The 21,685-nt window shown below is 30.2% G+C and overlaps 2 protein-coding genes across 5 annotated transcripts; one reads left to right on the forward strand and one right to left on the reverse strand.

Moving 5' to 3' along the window:
* Positions 1-6: 6 nt before the first annotated feature.
* LOC116778076 (tectonic-like complex member MKS1) lies at positions 7-7,115 on the reverse strand. The gene is made up of 7 exons (XM_032671943.2): positions 6,980-7,115; positions 6,412-6,900; positions 1,984-2,179; positions 1,578-1,733; positions 1,090-1,225; positions 503-738; positions 7-253 (listed from the first exon to the last, which is right to left on the reverse strand). The coding sequence occupies exons 1-7, from the start codon at positions 7,054-7,056 to the stop codon at positions 38-40; spliced, it is 1,506 nt and encodes a 501-aa protein (XP_032527834.2). The 5' UTR covers positions 7,057-7,115; the 3' UTR covers positions 7-37.
* A 362-nt stretch (positions 7,116-7,477) lies between these two features.
* On the forward strand, positions 7,478-20,619 carry LOC116777594 (rhomboid-related protein 2). Of its 4 annotated transcripts, none has more exons than XM_032671226.2 (7): positions 7,478-7,794; positions 11,498-11,756; positions 12,156-12,203; positions 15,955-16,192; positions 16,423-16,636; positions 17,327-17,477; positions 18,648-20,619. In XM_032671226.2, the coding sequence occupies exons 1-7, from the start codon at positions 7,708-7,710 to the stop codon at positions 18,791-18,793; spliced, it is 1,143 nt and encodes a 380-aa protein (XP_032527117.2). In that variant the 5' UTR covers positions 7,478-7,707; the 3' UTR covers positions 18,794-20,619. The 4 variants fall into 4 exon arrangements, with proteins under 4 accessions (XP_032527117.2, XP_032527118.2, XP_032527120.1 ...); XM_032671227.2 differs by having other exon boundaries at positions 15,988-16,192; XM_061526227.1 differs by lacking the exon at positions 7,478-7,794 and adding an exon at positions 10,016-10,191.
* Positions 20,620-21,685: the final 1,066 nt, after the last annotated feature.

Below are 21,685 nucleotides of genomic sequence, written 5' to 3' on the forward strand. Positions count from 1 at the left end.
CAGCATACGAAATATTTTTATTACAATTAATCTTAAACTATCCATCACCGGAACCATCCATTGCCAAGCCAGCAGCTATTGCCAATGTTGCCTTAGCCTTCTTATACTGTCTGAGCACTGCTTCAGCTCCCCTCAGCAGTTCTGACGATGAAGAATGAGGGGTGGACGGCAGGCGGGAGGGGGATGGTCTTTGGGATATGACGTTCCACCTAACGTAGATAGATCCAGTGGATACGAAACGGAAACTGGGGTCCTGAGAACGGGAAATTTCTAATTACTTTCATCAGATAGGAAACGAGTCATTAATCTTTATATATTGCTTTTAATAGGAATTATATCTAGTTTCGCGAGCCGGTTATATAATTATGTTAGATATTTTATCATACAAAAATTAACCAAAACTTTCATAATTTGACTTGAAGAGTGAGGAAGTTAGAGGTAATACGTACTTGGTTCAAAATGGAATTTTTATTTCATAGTAATTTTTTGTTTAAATAGTTACCTCGATATGCGTATTGTCGAGTGCTGTCAAGTTTTTTATCAAGTGGCAGCCCCCGACGAAGAATCTTCTAGTTTCAGCTACCACGCGGTCCTTTTCTTCTGGTCTAAGACACGAAAGGCGATGGCTGTAGCGTCCGGGTTGTAATGTCAAACTTAAGTTGCTATAACCCTCAGTTCTGTGACGCCCCCACCAGTCAACTGATATCGCTTCTAAATAGATTTTTAGCGGTTGTGGATCTGAAAGGAAATTTTTATGTCACAATAGCAGGTGTTACCTACTAACGAGTTTTTCTGAACAGGTCTCATCAGTTTTAATTCTAATAGTTTCTTTTATTGTGACGCAATGTCTATTTTAAGATGTTTCTTCAAGCACATATCTTAAAGAATGTTTAGAGATTCCATATCAGAAGCCATATGTAGGTATATTATGTTTTGAAGTACAAAAATAGATCTATCATAGACATACAATATCGACCTATATTTTTCGTACCGTGACGTCACGTTTTTAAGAAAATATGGTTCTCATTAATTCGGTATAAATTGAAATTTTATATTAATTTTTTTATTTTATGATTAACATAATATTACCAATCCCTGTGGCACACTCCATTTCCAAGTCAACAGTATGTCCGTACCTCCAAAACTTTTTTTCATTATTTTCTATAAAATGAGCACGGTGTGTGCGACCGCGAAGCTCGCCCGTGATTTTCAAATAGTCTGGGTTCTTAAAAATGGATATAAAAACTATTGAATGTAAAGTGAACCTTCGACTGTTCGTCAAAATATTCATATATTTTTTTTATTCAAAATATTGTCAAATCACTAAAGAACTACATACTATGCTATTACTATTAGTAAGTAAAAAATTAATATTCAAATAAAAATTTCACAAAACATTCTCCTAGTCTACATTTTTCTTAGCACTCAATTTCTTAGCAAAATTTTGTGTCAAAAAATGTAAAACAAAATTTATGTTTCTTGAAACTACACTGGCGTGATATGCGTGACTAATACAATTCATATTGAGGTGAATAAATAATTAAATGAATAATCTTTTGCATTTAACACATAAATACCTTAATATAGTACTCGATATATGCGGTGTCGATATCAAAGTCGACTGCTGACACAATTTCAAACGACACAAAGAAAGTCTTCTTTCCCAACGGTGGGAAGGAAAATGTCAACTGCTTCTTATACTTCTTTTCCCACTTCCTAAGAAGATTTTTTATCTGAAAATTTACGAAACGATTTCATTATATTCTATTTATCTTTACTTAACGTTGTATGTACATTATTTTATCTCATAACGCAAATTAAATGAGTATATCTTAATTTTAATTATTGTATTTGTTCTTCTTTTTTATGAGACCCTATTGCACGTTCTCATTATATGTATATATTTGTTTTGTCAGGAGAAAAAAATTAAAGAAATAATTAAAAATAATTCTTTCAACTGTTTTATAATTAAACTTAACTAACCAAAAGGGCCATGTCCTCCCCGTTCTCCTCTTGCATAACTATCTCCACGCCGTATTCGAAACCGGGGACACCATTAACCTGGTAGGAGTTGGACTCTATGTCATTCTCACCGGGAGTCACCACGAGATAGTTGTGGTGTGTGTTATAGTACAGTGACAATAGGATGTGCTCTTCCATGAAAATAGGTTTACCCTCCCTGTAGTATAAATCATTGTGTGAAACATTATATGGCATTCAACCTATGCAATATTTACCTCTGACATCGCTCATGGAAGTCAGAAAATTATTATTATATATTGTATATCTCGACATACTAATCATGTCATATAAATTACCCCATATTCCTCTTTAATAATTTTTTTGTTCTATACAATATGCCTTAAATTTAAGTAACGTAATATGTAAGATCCATGATATTAAATTAAGAACAACAAGTAACAAACAACGAAATAATTATCTATAACTTTAATTGTCGAACAAAATTTTGTTATCAAAATTAAAATAAATACAAAATTTTGAGGATTTCTTTCAAAATACGGATATTTATGTAAAAAAGTCAACTTGCATAGAAACTGACATACATATAGTTTTTTTTTTCCTAAATTTTATCATAAGCCATCCGTTACTTCACTCAATTAGAAAATCAAAACATAACTTATGTAAATTTATGTCGAAAAGAGAGTAAAGCAAAACGCGAGTATAAAAAACGTGTGTTTCGGAAATTTTAGTCACAAGATCATTCGATCCCATCACAACAAGTATACAGATCGATATGCAGTTATTTGTAAGTATTTAATTTTTATATTATATTATTCCTTTGTTTTGAAATTTGATACATATTTAAAATACAATATTCGCTTCCAGTTATACTTCATAGCCCTAGTGGCAGTCACAACAGCAAGGCAATTGCAGAATGGACCTCAAGTCCTTTCTGAAAAATCATCTTCCAGCTCTGCAAACCAAAAAATCGATAAAAGATTTGTAACTCAAGAGTTTAATTTCTATCTAACACCGGAAGAGATACAAGCTTTGCAGGGAGTGAAAGCATCTCAAAGTTCAGTTTCTATCGAGTCCCTGAAACAGAATTCAGATGAAGATCAAGAAGCTTTCAATCAACAACTTCAAAACTTTATTGCTGCGAACCTAAAACCTGCACCTATCGAGGAACCGCAGATAGAAGAACCAGTCGCTCCAAATGTCTTTTTACCTAGAGAAGAATCTGTTTACAACAATCAACAGAAAAATAACTTCGTCGGTGCTTATGCACAACTGCTTAGAGATCAAGCTAAATTATCAGGACAGGCACAAAATGTACAGAATGTACAGAAGAATCCAATCCAAGGCCAGGAGTTTGTCCAAGCTTCTCCAAATGTTTACATTTTAGATAAAGAACAAGAAGAAAAATTATTACACGAACAGCTTAATAAACAATGGAACCGTATTTTAGATCACAATCGATCTCAATTAAAGGCCTTATCTGAACAAAAACAAAACGAGAGAGGAAATTTTGAACAAGCTCAAGCTGTAAGAAAGGAAAAACAAAACTCTAATAAAAATAGTAATGAAAAGTCGGAGTTAGAGAAAGAGATCGAGAATATTTGGAGGCAGCACCAAGCTTTCGGCTTTGAAAATTCAAACTTGCCCGTGGAAGTGATTAAACAAAGTGACGAAAGAGATAAACAAGAGGTGGAAAAAGAAATTGAATATATCTTAAGAAATCACCAAGCTTTTGAATTTGCGAAGTCTAATGTAGCCAAGGAAAGAATTATTCAGAATCAAGGTAAAAATCTTGAACAGTCTGAAATAGAAAAACAGATTCAAAACATATATAGAAATCAACAAGGTTATGCTGTTGAGGGAAACAAGAGAGAAAGAGAAGAAAGTCAGCAAGAATCGGAAGTAGAGAAACAGATCGAATTCATCCTTAACAGCCGTCAAACAGAGTTTGTGAAATCATACGGTGGAGCCAATAATCAGAAGTCTATCGAACAGAATCAGTCTGACGTGGAAAAACAGATCGACAGTATATTCAGAAAACATCAGGAAGTCGAGCTTGAAAAATCGAAATCCACTGCCAAGGAGATCAGTCAAAGTCCCCCAATCCTGATCCACAAGCACGTCACAATCACCAAACATCTCCCTGTGCCAGTCGTAAAGAATGTACAGGTATCTGTACCAACACCAGTTCTCGTACCTGTTCCAGAGCCCTACGAGGTTAAGGTACCCCATCTGTACCCCGTACCATTGGAGGTAGTGAAACACATTCCCGTCCCCGTAATAAGACATTAGAATTAGTAATCTTAAAATAAGATTTTTTATAGAACCAAAAGAATATTGTCTGAATGAATGTTGATTTAAAGCTTCGGTATGTATTATAAAAATAACTGTTCTGATCATTGTTGTTAAAGTATTTTAAGTTTGTTGCCTAATTTTAAAAATACTTTTATCATTAAAATTTTAAATGAACATTGTGGTATTATTTCTGATATCAAAATCATAGTATTTAATTTACGTCACTACATAAATATACATCTAAAATATTTATCTTAATTTCAATACTTTCGAAAAATTATAATTATTTTTTATTTTCTCAAATAAAACTCGTTGTTAATTTTTGTTAAAATTACCGATGTAAACTAATTTCTTATCGATTTGCATGTAGAGAAAGAGACAAATTTATAAATGTAACAATCGCTTATTTAGTTTTCTTAAGAGAAGTCTTAATTTGATTTGCCATTTATCAAAAGATTATAGGGAGTATCAGCTTTGCTTATATTGCTAATTTGAAAAAGACGTAAATGAATTAAATTGTTGAATATTTACTTTATTAATTGTTTTATATACATAACTATAAATCGTTCTGGAATTTGATAATCCCGATTAAATTGATAAATTTATTAAGACCTTGACGATATATATACCATCGCTGGCTACTTTCTTTTGATTTTCTATCCAGATATATAAAAATCCCGAGCATCCCGAGTTTTTTCGCCTTTAGCAAACGGGATTTATGGCTCAGAAATTTTTCCAATACATATAGATGTGAGTACAATGTTTGGACTAACACAGTAGCGTTTAATGTATAACTAAAATTATTATGCTCATGTTCATTAATTTCCTTTTTTTTTTAAAGTAAACTGGCTAATAGAATTAACAAAATTCAAACGGAATAATCTGTATTTTAATTTTTACATAACTCAATACTTCCGTGATGACGGGAGATTTGATTTAATAGTGAATATAAATTAATAGATATTTTTGATTTTGAAAATACCTTATGCAATATTAACAAATACTGATACCGTATAAAACATCTACACGGTTAAAAATTCTGATGCAATTTAGAGATTTTATATTTCAACAGTTATGTAAAATGATTTGTGTAATATGGTAAATATGTCAGTGGGTACCATAAAGATTAGATCGTCATCGAAAAAAATACAGAAAAATTAATTTCACAATTAATAAATACTTTCTCTAAATTGAAAGGTAGCTAAAACCTTCACCTAAACTTTATTTTCAGGAACCCAATAATATACATTGTAAAAATTGTTTCTTGAGTCACAATATAAGTTATCCATAATGCTACAATTTTTCATTATATGTATGTAAATATAATTAAAACTAATTCATGACAACTTTTACATCCATTCGGCAAAATGATTGACAAAAAGTGGGTCACCTGTAGCCACAATCTCTATATGTATAAACGGCGTTATGTCCAGTATAACAGTACTATTCTACATAGCTAAACTTTTGAAAACATGTCCGCTAGGACTTATTCAGTGGAGCCACGCTATACATTTTCCAACAGACTAACCCACATAAAATAAAATGAAAAAAATAACAATTTATAATAGTAAAAATATGTACTTATATTCTTATTACGGTTTAGCTAAAATACGTTTTTTATTAATCACCAAATTTTCCTCTAGTATATTTTATAACGAGTACAGCGACATCTATTAAATCCTATTTGAGTCAAGATCCTGACTAATCTTAGTAAGAACTTGATATAACCAGTTGTAAAATTTTCTTCCACGGCCTAAGATTATAGATTCATTCAGAAAATTTTTATTATTGCAAATATTTATTTTGGTTATAATAGATATATTAACCTTTAATGAACCTTTTTCATAATCTATGCACACACTTAAATTGTTTTTTATTAAAGATAAGTTTTAAACATAGGCATTGAATAATAGCTTAAAATAAAAATATTTTATAACTTTTAATAAAATTGCACAGTGTCGTTATAACACTAAATTTATTGGAACTTATTAATATGTTTAAAATTTAAGTCCGCGTTTAAAGTAAACGTTTTCAATGTCGTAAACGCCATCTATGAGGAATGTTAGGACACGCTAAAAGATTGTACAAACCTATTATTCAAATAAAATTATAAAATTCTGTACAAACAAAACTTACTCATTGTATTTTGAAGTGTCCAATATAATTTGCATGATTCGCCATTGTTCGTTTTCTTCTATGTATTCTTCACTTTTAAATAAACGCCGCATTGAAGCGGAAGGTCTCTCTGTACCGCAGAACCGGTTTGCCAAAGTCAATTTATCGAAACAATCAGTTAGATTTTTAATATTTTGATCTACCTTTTTAATGTCAAAGGGCAAAGGTACTGTATTGCAATCAGAATGAACATAGGTGAACACATTTCTCGACTCATAATTCAAATCCTTTATAATATTATAATAAATTAGTTCTGCATCTGTAATACAATTATGTTCTTCGGAATATTTTTGAACTTCCCAAGGACTGAAAACTTTTTCTTGCCATCCAAACAAATAATCTATGATTTTATTTTCAGCCAGTTTATCAAGATTTTCCTTACCGGATTTGTTTTGATAATCTTCGAACGTAGGTAATGTAGACACACCATCGCGATTTTTTATTTTTATTCTAAAAAAGTAAAAAGTTAAATTGCAACACCAACAGTCTTAAAAATGTATTAGTTCTTAAGTCGTAAAACGCCATTTACCTTATTTTTATATTTTCCACAGATTGTTTTAACCAAACTACATTACAAACTTTGTTATTTTTAGACATTCCATTCATTATAAAATTATTTGTTAAAATTGTTATTAATGTTTACACAATTGTAGTCTATGTTACCATAGCAACGTTTAGTGGTTGATTTATGAGATGTTAGTAGTTCGGAAACCACAAAAGAATTCCTTTTTCATGAGATATTTTAATTGAATAGAACTGATGGAACTTAATTAAAAATACATAACTTTCTATTAAAGATACGCATCAGAATATGTCGGAACACAGTAATATTACATAGTTTATTGAATCAAACAAAAGTTTTCCGAAAAAAACTTTTAAATATATGTTGTATTATTTAAATAATTTAAAAGCTCAATAAGAGTTGGTCTTTGAGTCTTAAAATAATTAAAGAAGTTAAATTATGAATATGCTGTTGACAGTGACAGCTGACACAGTCTTGAATGTTGATATTAAACTAATATGACGTATTACAATCAGTTGTACTATGGATTTGTGTTAGAGTGGTTGCTTGCGATTAACATTTACTTGTAACGAACGAATACAACAAAACGAAAATTTAAATATCCAATCTTTGTCTTATCCAATCACTAAAAGATTAATGAATAACCATCAATTATATACATTGTATATGATGTGCTACGTTGAGTAAGCAAAGAAGTGTATAAACATTACTCATACATTAATTTTTGTGTAAAAATGCCGTCAGGTCAGAGAGAAACAACTGTCTCCATACCACTTACCCCAACGCGATCAGATTTGTACTGGAGAAGGATATTTAATAAGGTATGTGTGTATGTTCCACTTTCAGTATACGGCGATTTTATGTTCTACATAACAAACAAACGAAGACCATTACGCAGTGTTTACTTAGTTACAACATTTTAGAGAAAGTTTCACTAAAGTCTATGAAAATAAATATATTTTATGTAGCTTGTAAATTAATTGCTGCTTGTATTATTTTTACCTAGTAAATTAATAAATGCCCGAAATAATAAATTTAAACTGCAATGAACAGATATATATTATTTATTTTTATGTCAATAGATATACATTTATAATAATAATTATAAATTATATTTATATTATATATGTACATGAACTGGTTACTAATGTGTAAAACATTTGAAATTGATGACTAAAACCACACCTTTCCTTGTAATATAACAATCTACTAATATCTTATCACATAACTCGTACGGTGTAATTTTGTATTTTCCAATACCTGTACTATCATTCATATATAAAATAAAAATTATTATGACATTTCATATATTCTTAGTAAAGAAAACTTTAACATGTTTGTAGGGATGCTCATTTGAATGTAATCTCTAAAATAGAAATCCAAATTTTGTGCTCTCCGTTTCATTGTTTTATACATTTCACATATTTTATTTTAATTTATAACTATAAACAGTATTGTTACAGACATTAGAATACTGTCTTTTGTTTAATAATTATAAAACTATTCAGTTATCTTGTTGATAATGAGATAATATCCGAATACATTGTTTTGATGATTGTCAATACGGCTGTAAATATTAAGGCTGTGATGATAATAAGTGACAGTTCTGAGAAATTATAAATATAATTTTCTACGATTGAAATAATATAAAATCTTTTTGAATGTGGTGTGAACAACACGAGAAACGGGCTTAAAGAATTTTATCAATAAACAATGGATGTAAATCAATGCATTTCAATGAAAATGTTATTAGATTTACATTACTGATAAATGTTTAGTATTGTATTTGATTCTTCTTACGCGATCGTGACGAATGCTAAACGGTGGTTCGCTTTAAACTGATAAAACGTTTTAAAATTCAACATTAAATTGGAAACGGCCTGAAAAAAAACGATTAATGAAAATATTTTTTTAAATGACGTAATCACATCTGGAATATATAAAAAGCATAAAAATAATACGGCAGATTTATTGATAATAAGGTGAAGTTAATAAATTTTTCGACCAAATAAAATATAATTATGGCATCATATATGTTTATAAGGCCCTTTAATGAAAACCATATATAAAGTTTGGTTAAAAAGTCGTAAACATAATGAATAGCATAGAATTAATACATTTAAATAGAATTTATGTAGAAATTAAATAAATGGTAAAAACATTAATAAAATAGTTGTTAATAGATTTGTTGCAGGTGTCTGAAATTTTTTTTACCCCTGCCTACTTTCGTGTCCATTTATCTTCATAATATTATTTGAGTTTGCTTATAGAATTGTAATATAAAAAAAAAATTACTACCTTCTTAAGCATTATTAACTACTTTTAAGTCAATAACCTCATCTGTTCGTCCATTTGGGCTTATCTCCAAAACTAATGTATGTATTATCATAGGGTTTTCTTCTATAGTATGATTCAGAAGTTACGTCTGTGACTATGATTGATGGAATATTTCGTGTTGCTTTTTCTGAAAATTACATGTCGTTCAGAGCAACACGAACGTATTCTATTTTTTCTGAAATTTATAGCAGCTGGTATTTCTTGTATATATATATATATAAATTATAATAAAAAATATATATATTAAATCTTACTAATAGTTTTCCTTGTAATTTAGTTATCGTCTATTTCTGAAGATAGTTTTTTTTTTTATTGAAGTAATTTTATTATTAATAGCAGTTGTTCTGACATTAATTACAATTGTACTGGCTCTTGTCAAAAACCGGGAAAACCGAAAGACACTTGTGAAACCTATAACCGATTTTTCGTAATATGTTTAATGATCCATTACTATAACAAAACACACATACGAATTATATTTCATACAAACACATAAATTACAATAAAATTGTTTGCAACTATGAAAAATAATTAAATAAAACGCCTATTAACAATCTAATTCTAGATTTGTATGATTGTTTATAAATTGCATTTTATTTTTGATATACTTACACCCTGGCAGCATTCCAGCTCTCAGTCTCATGTAGTAATGTACGCTGAACTTCAGCGTGTACTTAAATACATATGTATAATAATTCACAACGTAAAAACTGTTAGTATGGAAGTTTGTCATTCATATCTACAAGAAATATTGACTGTAGATGCATGGGATAAAACTGCTATGATAGTACAGGAAACACGACGTCTTCTCCGAAATCACGAAGAATTTAACGTGTTAGTCATCTATAGTTTGCATTTAGATCATGACTCAAACTCAATTGGTAAGTGGATTGACATTGGTAAAGATGATATATAAATTGCCCGTGGCTAGGAAGAAATGATTTATATATTTATGATATAACACATGAACGCTGCACTAGTGTATTGAAATAATTTTATTATTAGAGACCACATCAGTGAAAAAAGACAGTCAATAAAAACAAGTTGCTAAGTAAGATGTCTAACATATGAGTTGTTAGAAACCTGTACAAATCTAGTGTGTGAACTTAATAAAATAGTTATATTATGTAAATAAATTCTAAATATGTAAATCAAAGCAACAACTTGAGCCAAGAAAAAAAAATTAAATCATAACTTTGTGAGTAAAAATAATAAGTAGTTGATAATGGAAATGTTTGCGATACATTAAATAGTATTTCAATTAAATGAAATCTTAAGATACATGTATTATAAAGATTGATATGTTATATTAAAAATTTATGTATATATATATATGATGAAAATTAATAATTTACTTCCCTTTGAAAGAGTTTATCGCATGAGCTGTTAAAAACGACCAGATATTTCCGTTCGCGGTAAAATCTTGAAGGAAACAATTAGAATACTAATGCAATAATTTGATAAGTAATTTTAAGCGAAAATTTTTTTAATAATAAATTGCTAAACACCTAATGAGGTCGCTTCGACCAAATTAAATATTGTCTTCTGTATGTTTGCGTTCTGCTGACCGAATAAAAGATAACGAATTGCACAGTGTTAAGATTAAAAGAAATATTTGTGATGTACCAACCTATATTATAAATAGGATATAATTCTTAGTTTTCTCCAATAAAGGGATAGTTAGGAAATAAGAACACGAAGATTTGATATGATAGAACAATAGATAGCAGGAATTAAGACTAACTTTTCAGTGTGCAGTTAAGTATTCGACAAATACATTTAAACACAGTTTACTAAGATACACATATTAAACTGGCAACGACTAATAACTAAAATACAAGACTGTTTATGTTTGAAACGGTTTGTTTGGAAATATAACATTTTACACAAAATGACGTCGATTTGTATAAACGCCGCGGCCATGTCCACATAAGTATGACATTTTTATTGCTATAATACTAAGCTGGCAGTCTGTTTGTTGTGATGGAAATCAAATGTAAACTATACCGTCACGACTGCTCTGTTTTTTTTTTATATTTTTTTTACTATTCTGTTGAGTGCAAGACTATAATTTTATTTAATTATACTAACCGCATCCCTCAACTTCGCCCCCGAAAATAGAAATTAAATATGTCAAGCTCTTTTTATAACAAGCTATATCAAAAGAATGTTTTTTTTTTATTCCAGTACGATAGAGATAATGATGGTCGCATCTCATACGTTGAGTTAAAGGCGATCATAGAGTCCAGGGAGTACGACCATGATTTACCAGACAACGTGGTTGAAAAGATCATGGCACTCGCCGATAGAGATAACTCCGGATATCTGGACTTCACGGAGTTCGTCGCCATGATGAAGAACCCAGAACTTAAGGCTGTATTCGGACATTTTGTAGCCAGATATGTTCACTCCATCATACCGCATCGAGACCCAGTTGATACTATTGGTGAGTTTGAATGATGGATCATTTTCTTTGATATATTCTATGATCGTTTAAGAGCACTACACATTTATTAGTTTAAGTGTAGTTATGATTTGGCTGTAAATAATGTGTTTGTTTTAAACATATTATCTATGTAATAGCTTTGTGATAGCAGTTTATATATTAGTGCACGTTTGGCTTTCAGATTAAAGTACATTAAAATATTAATACAGCACATAATTGTGGATCACTAAATGTAACACACGATATTGATGTAAAAATTTATGCTATAACCGCATTGCTGTTTTTTATAAAATTGCATTTATTTACAATAATTATGTATATTCAATTTATACAGTATGTATATATTAACACTGTTTAGCTGGACATAGAATTAACATAAGCACTGATTTTGTTCGGTAGACAGGTGGCCGGGGCAAGGATTTTGTGCGGTCTCAACAACAGATGGCGGTACTTTATTATATTTTTTTTTAATTTTGTTTTCCTTTTATGTTGTCGGTTGTCCGGCTTATCATCGGCCTAAAAAGTTGGTATGGGTTGTGTTCGAAATTCAAAATTCCATTAAATATCACATACATTGTTGTCGGTGTGCGCGTTTGTGTTTCATGTCCAATACTTATCATTTATTGTTGCTTGCTCCTCATATTATGTCTACCTGGAATCACGTATCGGTTCCAGACGCATGGTCAGCACCCAGCAGTGATTTATTTGGTTAAGAGCTCATCAAAATATAAGTCGTTTCGTCATCCTGTTATTACTAACCGTTATGTTAGCCTTACAAGCTCTTATTTGACATGCAATCTTTATGTATGCATATGTATAATTATTCGTGATTAAATTTTATATCAGACATCTTCTACCGATTACGCTGAAATTTTTTTACGGAACAAATAACTATGCATCATTTACCTATGTGAAATCATCGTAGATGAAGCATGGTAAAACCTAGGGTGATTTCAATGTTGCTATATAGGTCAGAATATAAAGGTTCTACTAAGAATATATCGAAAAGACTTGTTTTTCCTTAATTTATTTTTAATAATTAATTTTCAATAACCGATGAATGAAGCCAACATAGTAATAAAAATAAATATACTGCCATTAAAATATTTTACGTGGTTATTCCAAAATCAATTTATATTAAGAAATAATGAACGTGACATTCGTCGTAAATAATCACATATCAATAATAACCCTGACCTTGAACTTGCTATGAAACTAGAATAACCATTAAAACGGCCTTCTGGTACGTATTAAAAGAAATCTTGACTATTATTTTTCTTATCACATGTAATATAATATAAAGTACTACGTTGCTATCCTTGCCTTATCGCTATCCGTATTACGCTGATGACCTTGACGGATCACCTGGCCCCGAAATCGTTATACGGATAAAACATTCTACTAAACACAATATCATCAATATATTTTTATTACCCATATGATTTAAATAACAAAAAAAAAATATGTAGGTAAGTCGCTTTCGCGATGACAAAACTATAATTTGCCTAATAGTTTATAGCATCCAGTGTCTCGTTTTCAAGTTACTAATAAAGTATAGCTTTGATATTTCTAATGGACGTCATCTATTTTAGAATACGAATACAGAAGGGAACGGAAGCGAACCACGAACACTGTTACAATACACCAGTTAACAGTCGAACATCGGAGGGTAAATAGAGAAATACAAGTCGGACCATCAACACGTGGTTATAGACGCTTGATGATGTACCCTTAGACGTACTCGTATAGTATAAGAGCTAGATAAAATAAGAGTTAAACAATTTGACGAGCTCTTGGCAGCTTTATAGCTAGATTGTTCGAAAGATTTTTATGTTATAATATATACATAATAATTAATACTTGCTTAGTTACCGCTAGATTAGATATGGGATACTATTAACAGTTGGTGTTACAATTGTTTTAAAGCTAGAAATTATGATAATAATTACTATAATAGATTTATCTAGGCTAGAAATTTGATAGTTTTGTAGTAATTCTATTTGATATTAAATTTATAATAATATGAATTTTATAAGCAAATTGAAAACCCTTGTAGGTCAATGTTGATTGCGTTTGATCTTTTGATCTCTAAACTCTAATTGGTCGGTGTTTTTTAAGATGTTATCAAGAGGAAAAGCATCAGCGAAGGTCAAAAGTTGCGATTTATTTAATTGATATCACTATGATAACGTAATAGATATTAAAATGGATTTCCACGTACTTTAAAAAGTATAATAACACGACAAAAATGCAAGTGCTCATTAAACCAACTGCTTCCTTCTTTGAAAATACGAATTACGGGCTAAAATATTGAAATTTCGAATAGCGAGTTATATTTTGCTAAAAGCTACCTTACAATTGAATATGAAGAAATGCATTCAAAATACAGACAGGACAGCATCCTTGTAATGTCCAATATTATACAGATGATCCGCTGAATTTCGATCTTACAAAAATCGAACAGTTAGAAGAATAATTTATTTTTAATTTATATTTTTACCTTAAAACCTCTTTTTTATATCATCCACGATTTTTAATTAGGTCCCAGTTCAAGAGTCTGATACGAAGAAAATATATCATAATCGAACGAATAAAAGTTGTTTTAAGATGATGTCTTAATGACAATGTTATATAACGGTTTTCTTTATTGTATATAAATACTATTACACAGTGACGTTGATCGCTAAGCGCATTAGATGGGCATACATCCTTGCATTCTTTGTTCGTTGATGCCATTACAAGTAATATTACTTATCGGAACGCACGCGTATATAGTTCTTTACAGATAAGAGGCTGGAAAAAAGTACAGTGACATACGAACTGACACAAATGAGATGTTTATATAGTTTAACTTTAATAAAAAAAAAAGGAGGAAGTCAGGGTGTAACGGACGTCAGTGTGTAACAAATTCGACATAAAATCATTTTAATGTGATTATAACCATCACAAATGTCGTTATTATAGTGTTCTGTGATGTGGTTAGAGAGTTGTAGGAATGTTCATACAAAAAGAAAAATACATACGAAAAATCGTTATAAGACTCTATTGAAAAATGCCGTCGACTTCATCAAGAATGTTTTCAGATATTTCGGTATGGCGATTTGTTGGAGATTTTTCAAAGCACAAATATTTTAAACTAATATAACATGTAAATTAAACCATGCATATTAAAAACCGCAGGCTTATTATATGTCGTTGTTTGTACACAACGTTGGCCTTCTATTTATTCTGATGCTAATCTAGTATTAGTCATTTGACATGTTAAAGGTGATGGGTGCATCTTGATGCTTGGTAAATGAGCATGGAATTGTATGTATGAAATATAATAGATTTAATATTAACGTTTGACATCCTTATCATTTGTAAAGAACATAATACAGTGTTCTCAAGGTGAACATGAAATGAATGGAACGAAACAATTTCTTACGGAGCCGATCTTTTGTTATTCACAAGCTTCTTTATCAAAAGTTTTATTTGTTCGAATGAAGATTGTTCATAAGTAACGTAATATCAGCTCATCGAAAGAGAGTTATTCAAACGGGTGTACATAACTTCTAGTACGTTTACTAGCAGACAAACATCACACAATTTTTATGGAAGATGTGATTTTTTCAAGCTATGCTTTTTCATAAATCTGCAAAAAAAATGTTTCGTGACATAATCTAAGTAACTAACAGATATCTAAAATAATATTACTAAACATTGTCATATAGTATTAATGAATGTTTTTATTTGTAAGGTTTAATCTGCATGGAATACTAATTTGGAATTTTTCTTCTTTCTCCTCTCTCCTATTGTTGTTTTGTGTTTTCTTATTTTTACCTTTTATGTCTCCTAAACCACCTTTCCAATAAAATATATATTTTTTATCTAACGCCTTACTCTATAAATGGTATTTAAAATTCGCGTTCCCATTATCCTGTTAACTTCAATTCGCCCTTTCAACACTACTTAATTGATTTAATACGTCCTGTTTGTCGTAATGTCACTCTCACATCGCGTGATCTATTTACGGCATTGTTGATATCTATTTATAAAATGAACCGGTTTATATTTGAATTAAATTAAATATTTCAAAAACCGTAATAAAAAAACAATCGGATTGATCAATAAACTTAAAAATACTTTTTTAAAAATAATACCTCTTCACATCCTACCCCATCCGAGCCCATCCTCCCCTTTGTGTTTCGTATGACAGTCCAAAGGCAAAAAAGCATATTCACATACACAGACGGTACATACGAAGAGGAGTATAGCTGCTGGCCGCCGGCCATATGTATGATATTGATATCCATAGTCGAGATAGTACTGTTCTGCTATGACGCCGCCCAGGGGAAGACGGACGCCACCGGTCCCATCGCCCAGATATTCATATACAATCCCCACAAGAGACAGGAGGCTTGGCGGTTCTTGACCTACATGCTGGTCCATGTTGGGTGAGCGTAATATTTATATTATATGTGTAGACTCTAAATTCTTACTGAGCGTCTAACGACTCCTAGAATATAATGGAACGTTTTAAAAAATAAGACTACGCGAAGTATTAACTCCAAATGCGCTGCTTAAATTTTTGCGATTGTTAATAATTTTTTTATACATGCGTATTATTTGTGTAGTGTCCGAAAAGATAACCAAAGTTCCAAAGCATTTCAAATTTTCCTTTCAGTGTAGTTCACCTTCTAGTTAACTTGTTGGTTCAATTGTTCCTGGGAGTCCCACTGGAGATGGTTCATCGCTGGTGGCGCGTGGTGCTCGTGTATCTGGCGGGAGTCGCTGCTGGATCTCTAGCGACCAGCCTCACAGATCCTAAAGTATATCTAGCTGGCGCATCCGGAGGGGTGTATGCTCTTATCGCAGCTCATATCGCGACCATTATTATGGTAAGAAGAGGAATTATGATTAAAATAGACTAGTTGTAGATAAATTAAACTACTGACTATATCGTAAAAGCTTGTAGACTCAGCTATTCCAATGCAACAAGATTCTTAAAGAACCAAGACTTGCCTATAAGATTGTTGTTACAGCAAATAATAATATACGAAATGTCCGTTTGTTATATTTTGAGCAGTTCTGAAATAGAACCAGATACGGTGTAGCGTGTAAAAAAGTTTTAAAACAATTAATACTTACATGCTCTTTACAAGAGAATTCTTCCAAGCTTCTGTTCTTAACTTAGGCATTTTCTTTGGAATACTGTGTTCTATTCAGATACGATACTTTTGCGATTGGTAGGATTTCTCTTAACTTCTCAATATAGACTAACAGCAGTTATTAAAGAGAAGAAAGTCCACGGTTTAATCAGAAGAATATATACAACATTAACGTCCATACACTGAATTTACCTGTAGAAATCCCACTTTCTTTGCTTGGTTTACGTTTAATAATTTCTGGAAGTGAACTGCCTCAAAACTGCTCTAAGTGCTCCACTGGTGAACATTTCGCTTTGTCCCTCGTCTATCACTTCATAAATCTTCCAGAAAATTGAGATATAGGTACATTTCGCCAATTTTTTTTTTTTTTTGCTTTAGATAGCAAAAAAATATTTGAAGGTTTTTACCTCGTATTTACAGAACTGGTCTGAGATGGAGTTTGCGATAATCCAGCTGTTAGTGTTCTTACTTCTGGCAACGGTTGACATCGGTACGGCCGTGTACGATCGTTACTGGAGACACCTGCAGCAGAACATCGGATATGTCGCCCATTTAGCAGGCGCAGTGGCTGGTCAGTGGTTACTCAAATAAAATACATATATATAACATAAAACTATATTTTCTTGACAGATGATATCGATTGTGTGGAAATTTTCACCACTTGCTTAAGAAAAGCTGCAGGCGGTAGATTTCTCATTCATATTAAAAACAAATATTAAAACTATCATTAAATAAATCAATCGTATTAATTCAATACATTCTCATTGCTTTATTTTATTTCTATTTGTTTTTGTTTGAAGTCCTCCTCTTCTAGAATATGTAGTTAATATAATTTATTGGTGATTTGTTCTCAGCTATTTCTATGTTATTTATATATTACAGTAATAAGTTTTATTACCCTTTATAATATACAAATAATGTATGTATATATCGTCGTAACAAATATGTGGGGAAGCTTATTGTTTTCTGGTATGAAATTTTCTAACTAAAATATTCAAATTAACGTAATGACAGAATATAAAAAACATTTTAAAAAAATTACGTAATATAAATAATAAATGAAAGTTGAAATAGATCAAATGTCTGCGTAACGGTAATTCAATTCGGGCAACTGATTGACTGAATCATTTAGTAAACGGCCAGGCTATTAATAGAACGGCTAATTTAATCAGTTACTATCTACATTTTTAGTATATATGTCTAACTTGCTCTTATTCCAGTTAATCGTTATTATTTCAGCATAAAATCACAACATATATATATTTTTTATCGATGTTCATGATAGTCCAAGTTGGAGTTGTTACGCTTCACAGGAAACGTAAAAAAATTTGTATCCGTAAATATTCGTACACTAGAATATTAACGTAGGTTACGGAGTTAGATGCATGCGAGGCTTTGTAAGTAGTGTCACGATACAGTCTTCGAATAAGCATACATATTAAAGTATCATTAGACATAATATCATAACAAAGGTACAATTTTAATGTCATTATATCACTATTTCGTTCAAAAAAATGTGAACCGTGAATATAAAACATTAAAAAAATGTATTAAATTATTTCTTTTTTACAAAATTTACATGTAGTATATTTACATCTTATGTGCTCGTGAACACATTTATTGCAGAGGAATCACGACTTTAGTGCGAAATATATAAAATAAATCGGAAGCAATAGTTTTATTAAAATCACTAAGTGAATATGTATATACCTTGAAATTAATTTGATTTATATTATTTTAGGTCTTCTGGTTGGTATAGGAGTACTTCGTAATCTAGAAAAGAGAACTTGGGAGAAACGTCTGTGGTGGGCGGCGGTGGTGCTGTACTTCTCGCTCATGATAGCGGGGATATTAGCCAATGTGTTCTGGAAATCACATTTCCAATAAAAAATATGCCCAACCTCCCCTTAGTGTAAACACATGCCATCTCTCCCCAACCACCCTTTAACTTATTGAACAGTATCCTAAGTATTATTAATTTAGTTAAGACATTGTCGAGATTTTCCTAGATTTCTCTTATTTATGTTCCTCTTTTTATACACCATACCCTTGAAGAATTCGAATGTTAAAGCATCTTTGTATGAATGTGTGTGTAAAACATTTATTTTCCTATTTCTTTGTTTGTGTGTGTAATTATATAGCCACCTTCGAGAACCGATTTTTAAGGTATATTTATCTAATATATGGTAAATTTCAGCTTTACAAACGTATTAAATGTCATAAAGTGAGACAATACTTCTCTTTTTGTTAAATTAAAATTTTGTATTCGACGTTCGAATTTTAATATTTCTCTATTAAAGAAATGAATATTAAAAAAATATATATAATTCCTTTAAGCCAACTGTTAATTAAAGAAGTACTAACAAACTTATTAGTCTTACTCAACGTTTGAATATTTGAGAGATTTTAGGGGACCAAAAACAAAAAAATCAACAAAAGCATATCGTGTTGGCAGCAGTTTATTGCAATAAAAAAGTATTGTATTGAGGTCCATTTTGCATAGTTCTTGAAGTTGACAAAACAGTATTGTTATTTATAAATAGCTTTATAAATTGAAAAAGTCTGAAATATAAACATATTTTTGTAATGTTTTCTAATGCTAATGTAAATTTTTGAATACATTTTTTGTATGTAGGTAGCTATGAACTATATAACAAAGAAAAACAGGTCAAGAAATAACTTTACAAACTTTGTAATGAAAAAAAAAAAAACTTTGTTTTGTTTAGAGTTAAATTACAAATACTATAAATGTTCAATTGTTAAAGAGTAATGTGTATTTGTTTTAAATATTGCTACTATCTATGGCTTTTAAGTAATTTCGGGTAAAATTATTTTCATATTGCGAATTATATTTAATTTATTACCTGATGCCTAATGTTGCAACATTAGTTTAGTGTTGCTATCATAAACGTATATTATTTTGAACAACTTATACTTAATAAATTTTGTGTATTGTTTGCCAAAACAATAATTATGCACCTAAGATTATTTAAATAAGTTTCCAATACAGCTATGTCATCTAAGAAATGTATGTTGTTGGTTAATAGAAATATTTACTTGAAAATTAAGTAGATCTATTATCGGACCATTCATAATCTATGTGCCTTTCAAATTAAATTCAATGTATTCTTAAAATTATGAGAATTTTGTTTGTATTAAGTTATTGTGCGGATAAATATTTTTAAATGAAGCCGGTGCCAATCTTTAAGAAAAATGGGAAATCCTTATATGCTGTGCTTATTTTTAGTGTTTGGTCTGTAGCATATTGTTTTTTTTTTTTTGTGAGAATCGTATTACACTGCCATCATAACACAGTTATTCCTGATTCTTGCATTGTGTATAGGAATATATAAGATTGTATAAAATCATCACCGTCTTTTTATATATCTACTCACCTGACCTTACATGATTATAAACTGTATTAATGATGCATCGTTTGGCAAAATTTATTATTATTTACTTTCATTTTTACATACTTGTCAATTATCGCCTTGTTTTTAAAATGATTGTACATAGGCTTTATAAATCGTCAATTTCATTAAAAAAAATATATCATTTAGTCTTTAGTCTTAGTTGTTGTTTATATCTTAAGGGTTGGTTACTTTATTAAGTATTTTTCATTTTAATTTAAGTTTATGTATGTTAATTGTATAATTTTCGACCGCACAAGTTTGTGATGTAGATTGAAATAAAGGCCATTCATAACAAATGCTTCTCTGTTTATTTTATTTAATATAATCTAATAAATAAAAAACTATTTTTGTGATATTAAAACGTCACTGAACTATGAAAACATCTGTTTTTGAAATAAACTATTTAGGACAACGATAATTATTGGTACGATATTTAATTCACAAACTCATTCGATATTTCTGATGTAGCTCTAGAATTCGTATTCACAGTCTTTCACACAGTTGTACCAGGTGTAGCATTAATTCCTAAAAAATGTAGGCTATGGTCTTGAGCCATCGAGTCAATGGCTGACTTTTATTTTTTATTTTATTAGTTTTCAAACGATTCAGAAGAAAAAAAAAATTGTAGAAAATTAAAATATTTTTTACTAATTTTTTTTTATCGTAAAGTAGTCAGTATAAAGTAAATTATATTGATTTCAGTTGCATTATGTTGAACATCTTTCTAATTTTATAGTGATAATATCAGTACACTCTTAATAATATATTTACTTCTATACTTTAATTTGTAAACAATAACTTTATCTAATAGGAATATCGCTTTTATTTCACTCAAAATTATAAAATATAAAAATAATTGAACCGAGAGTTTTTGGTTGTTAACATACGACCCTGGCAGAATGGAAATACTTAGTCGAGTTTATTCGAACAAAGATACTTGGGGTTTAAATAGTTAGTTATTTTACTTTAAATAAGTAATAGAGTTTTATAGATCATAACGATCAAAGTTCTTGATTGTTTCCAAAAAAAAAGTAAGTACCATAAACATTTTTTTTTGGTTAAATTCGTTCCATTCAGAACAGGCAAAGAGAACAAAGCCCATACAGCCATGTCATTTGTATTTTGTGTCTTAAATATTTTTATATATCAGGCCGGAGCCATGTCTTATTCTTATTTTTTTTAAATGAATCATGTTTTTTTATATTAGGCCGAAGCCATGTCTTATTCTTATTTTTTTTAATTGAGTCATGTTTTTTTAAATTAGGCCGAAGCCATGTCTTCTTTTAAAATATTTTTTTTTGTCAAATTCTTGTATTATCACATTCCATCTTTTTCCAATGTCAAATCCTTGTAATGTCATTTTTGA

The sequence above is a fragment of the Danaus plexippus genome, chromosome Z, assembly GCF_018135715.1.
Source record: "Danaus plexippus chromosome Z, MEX_DaPlex, whole genome shotgun sequence".
Lineage (NCBI taxonomy): Eukaryota > Metazoa > Arthropoda > Insecta > Lepidoptera > Nymphalidae > Danaus > Danaus plexippus.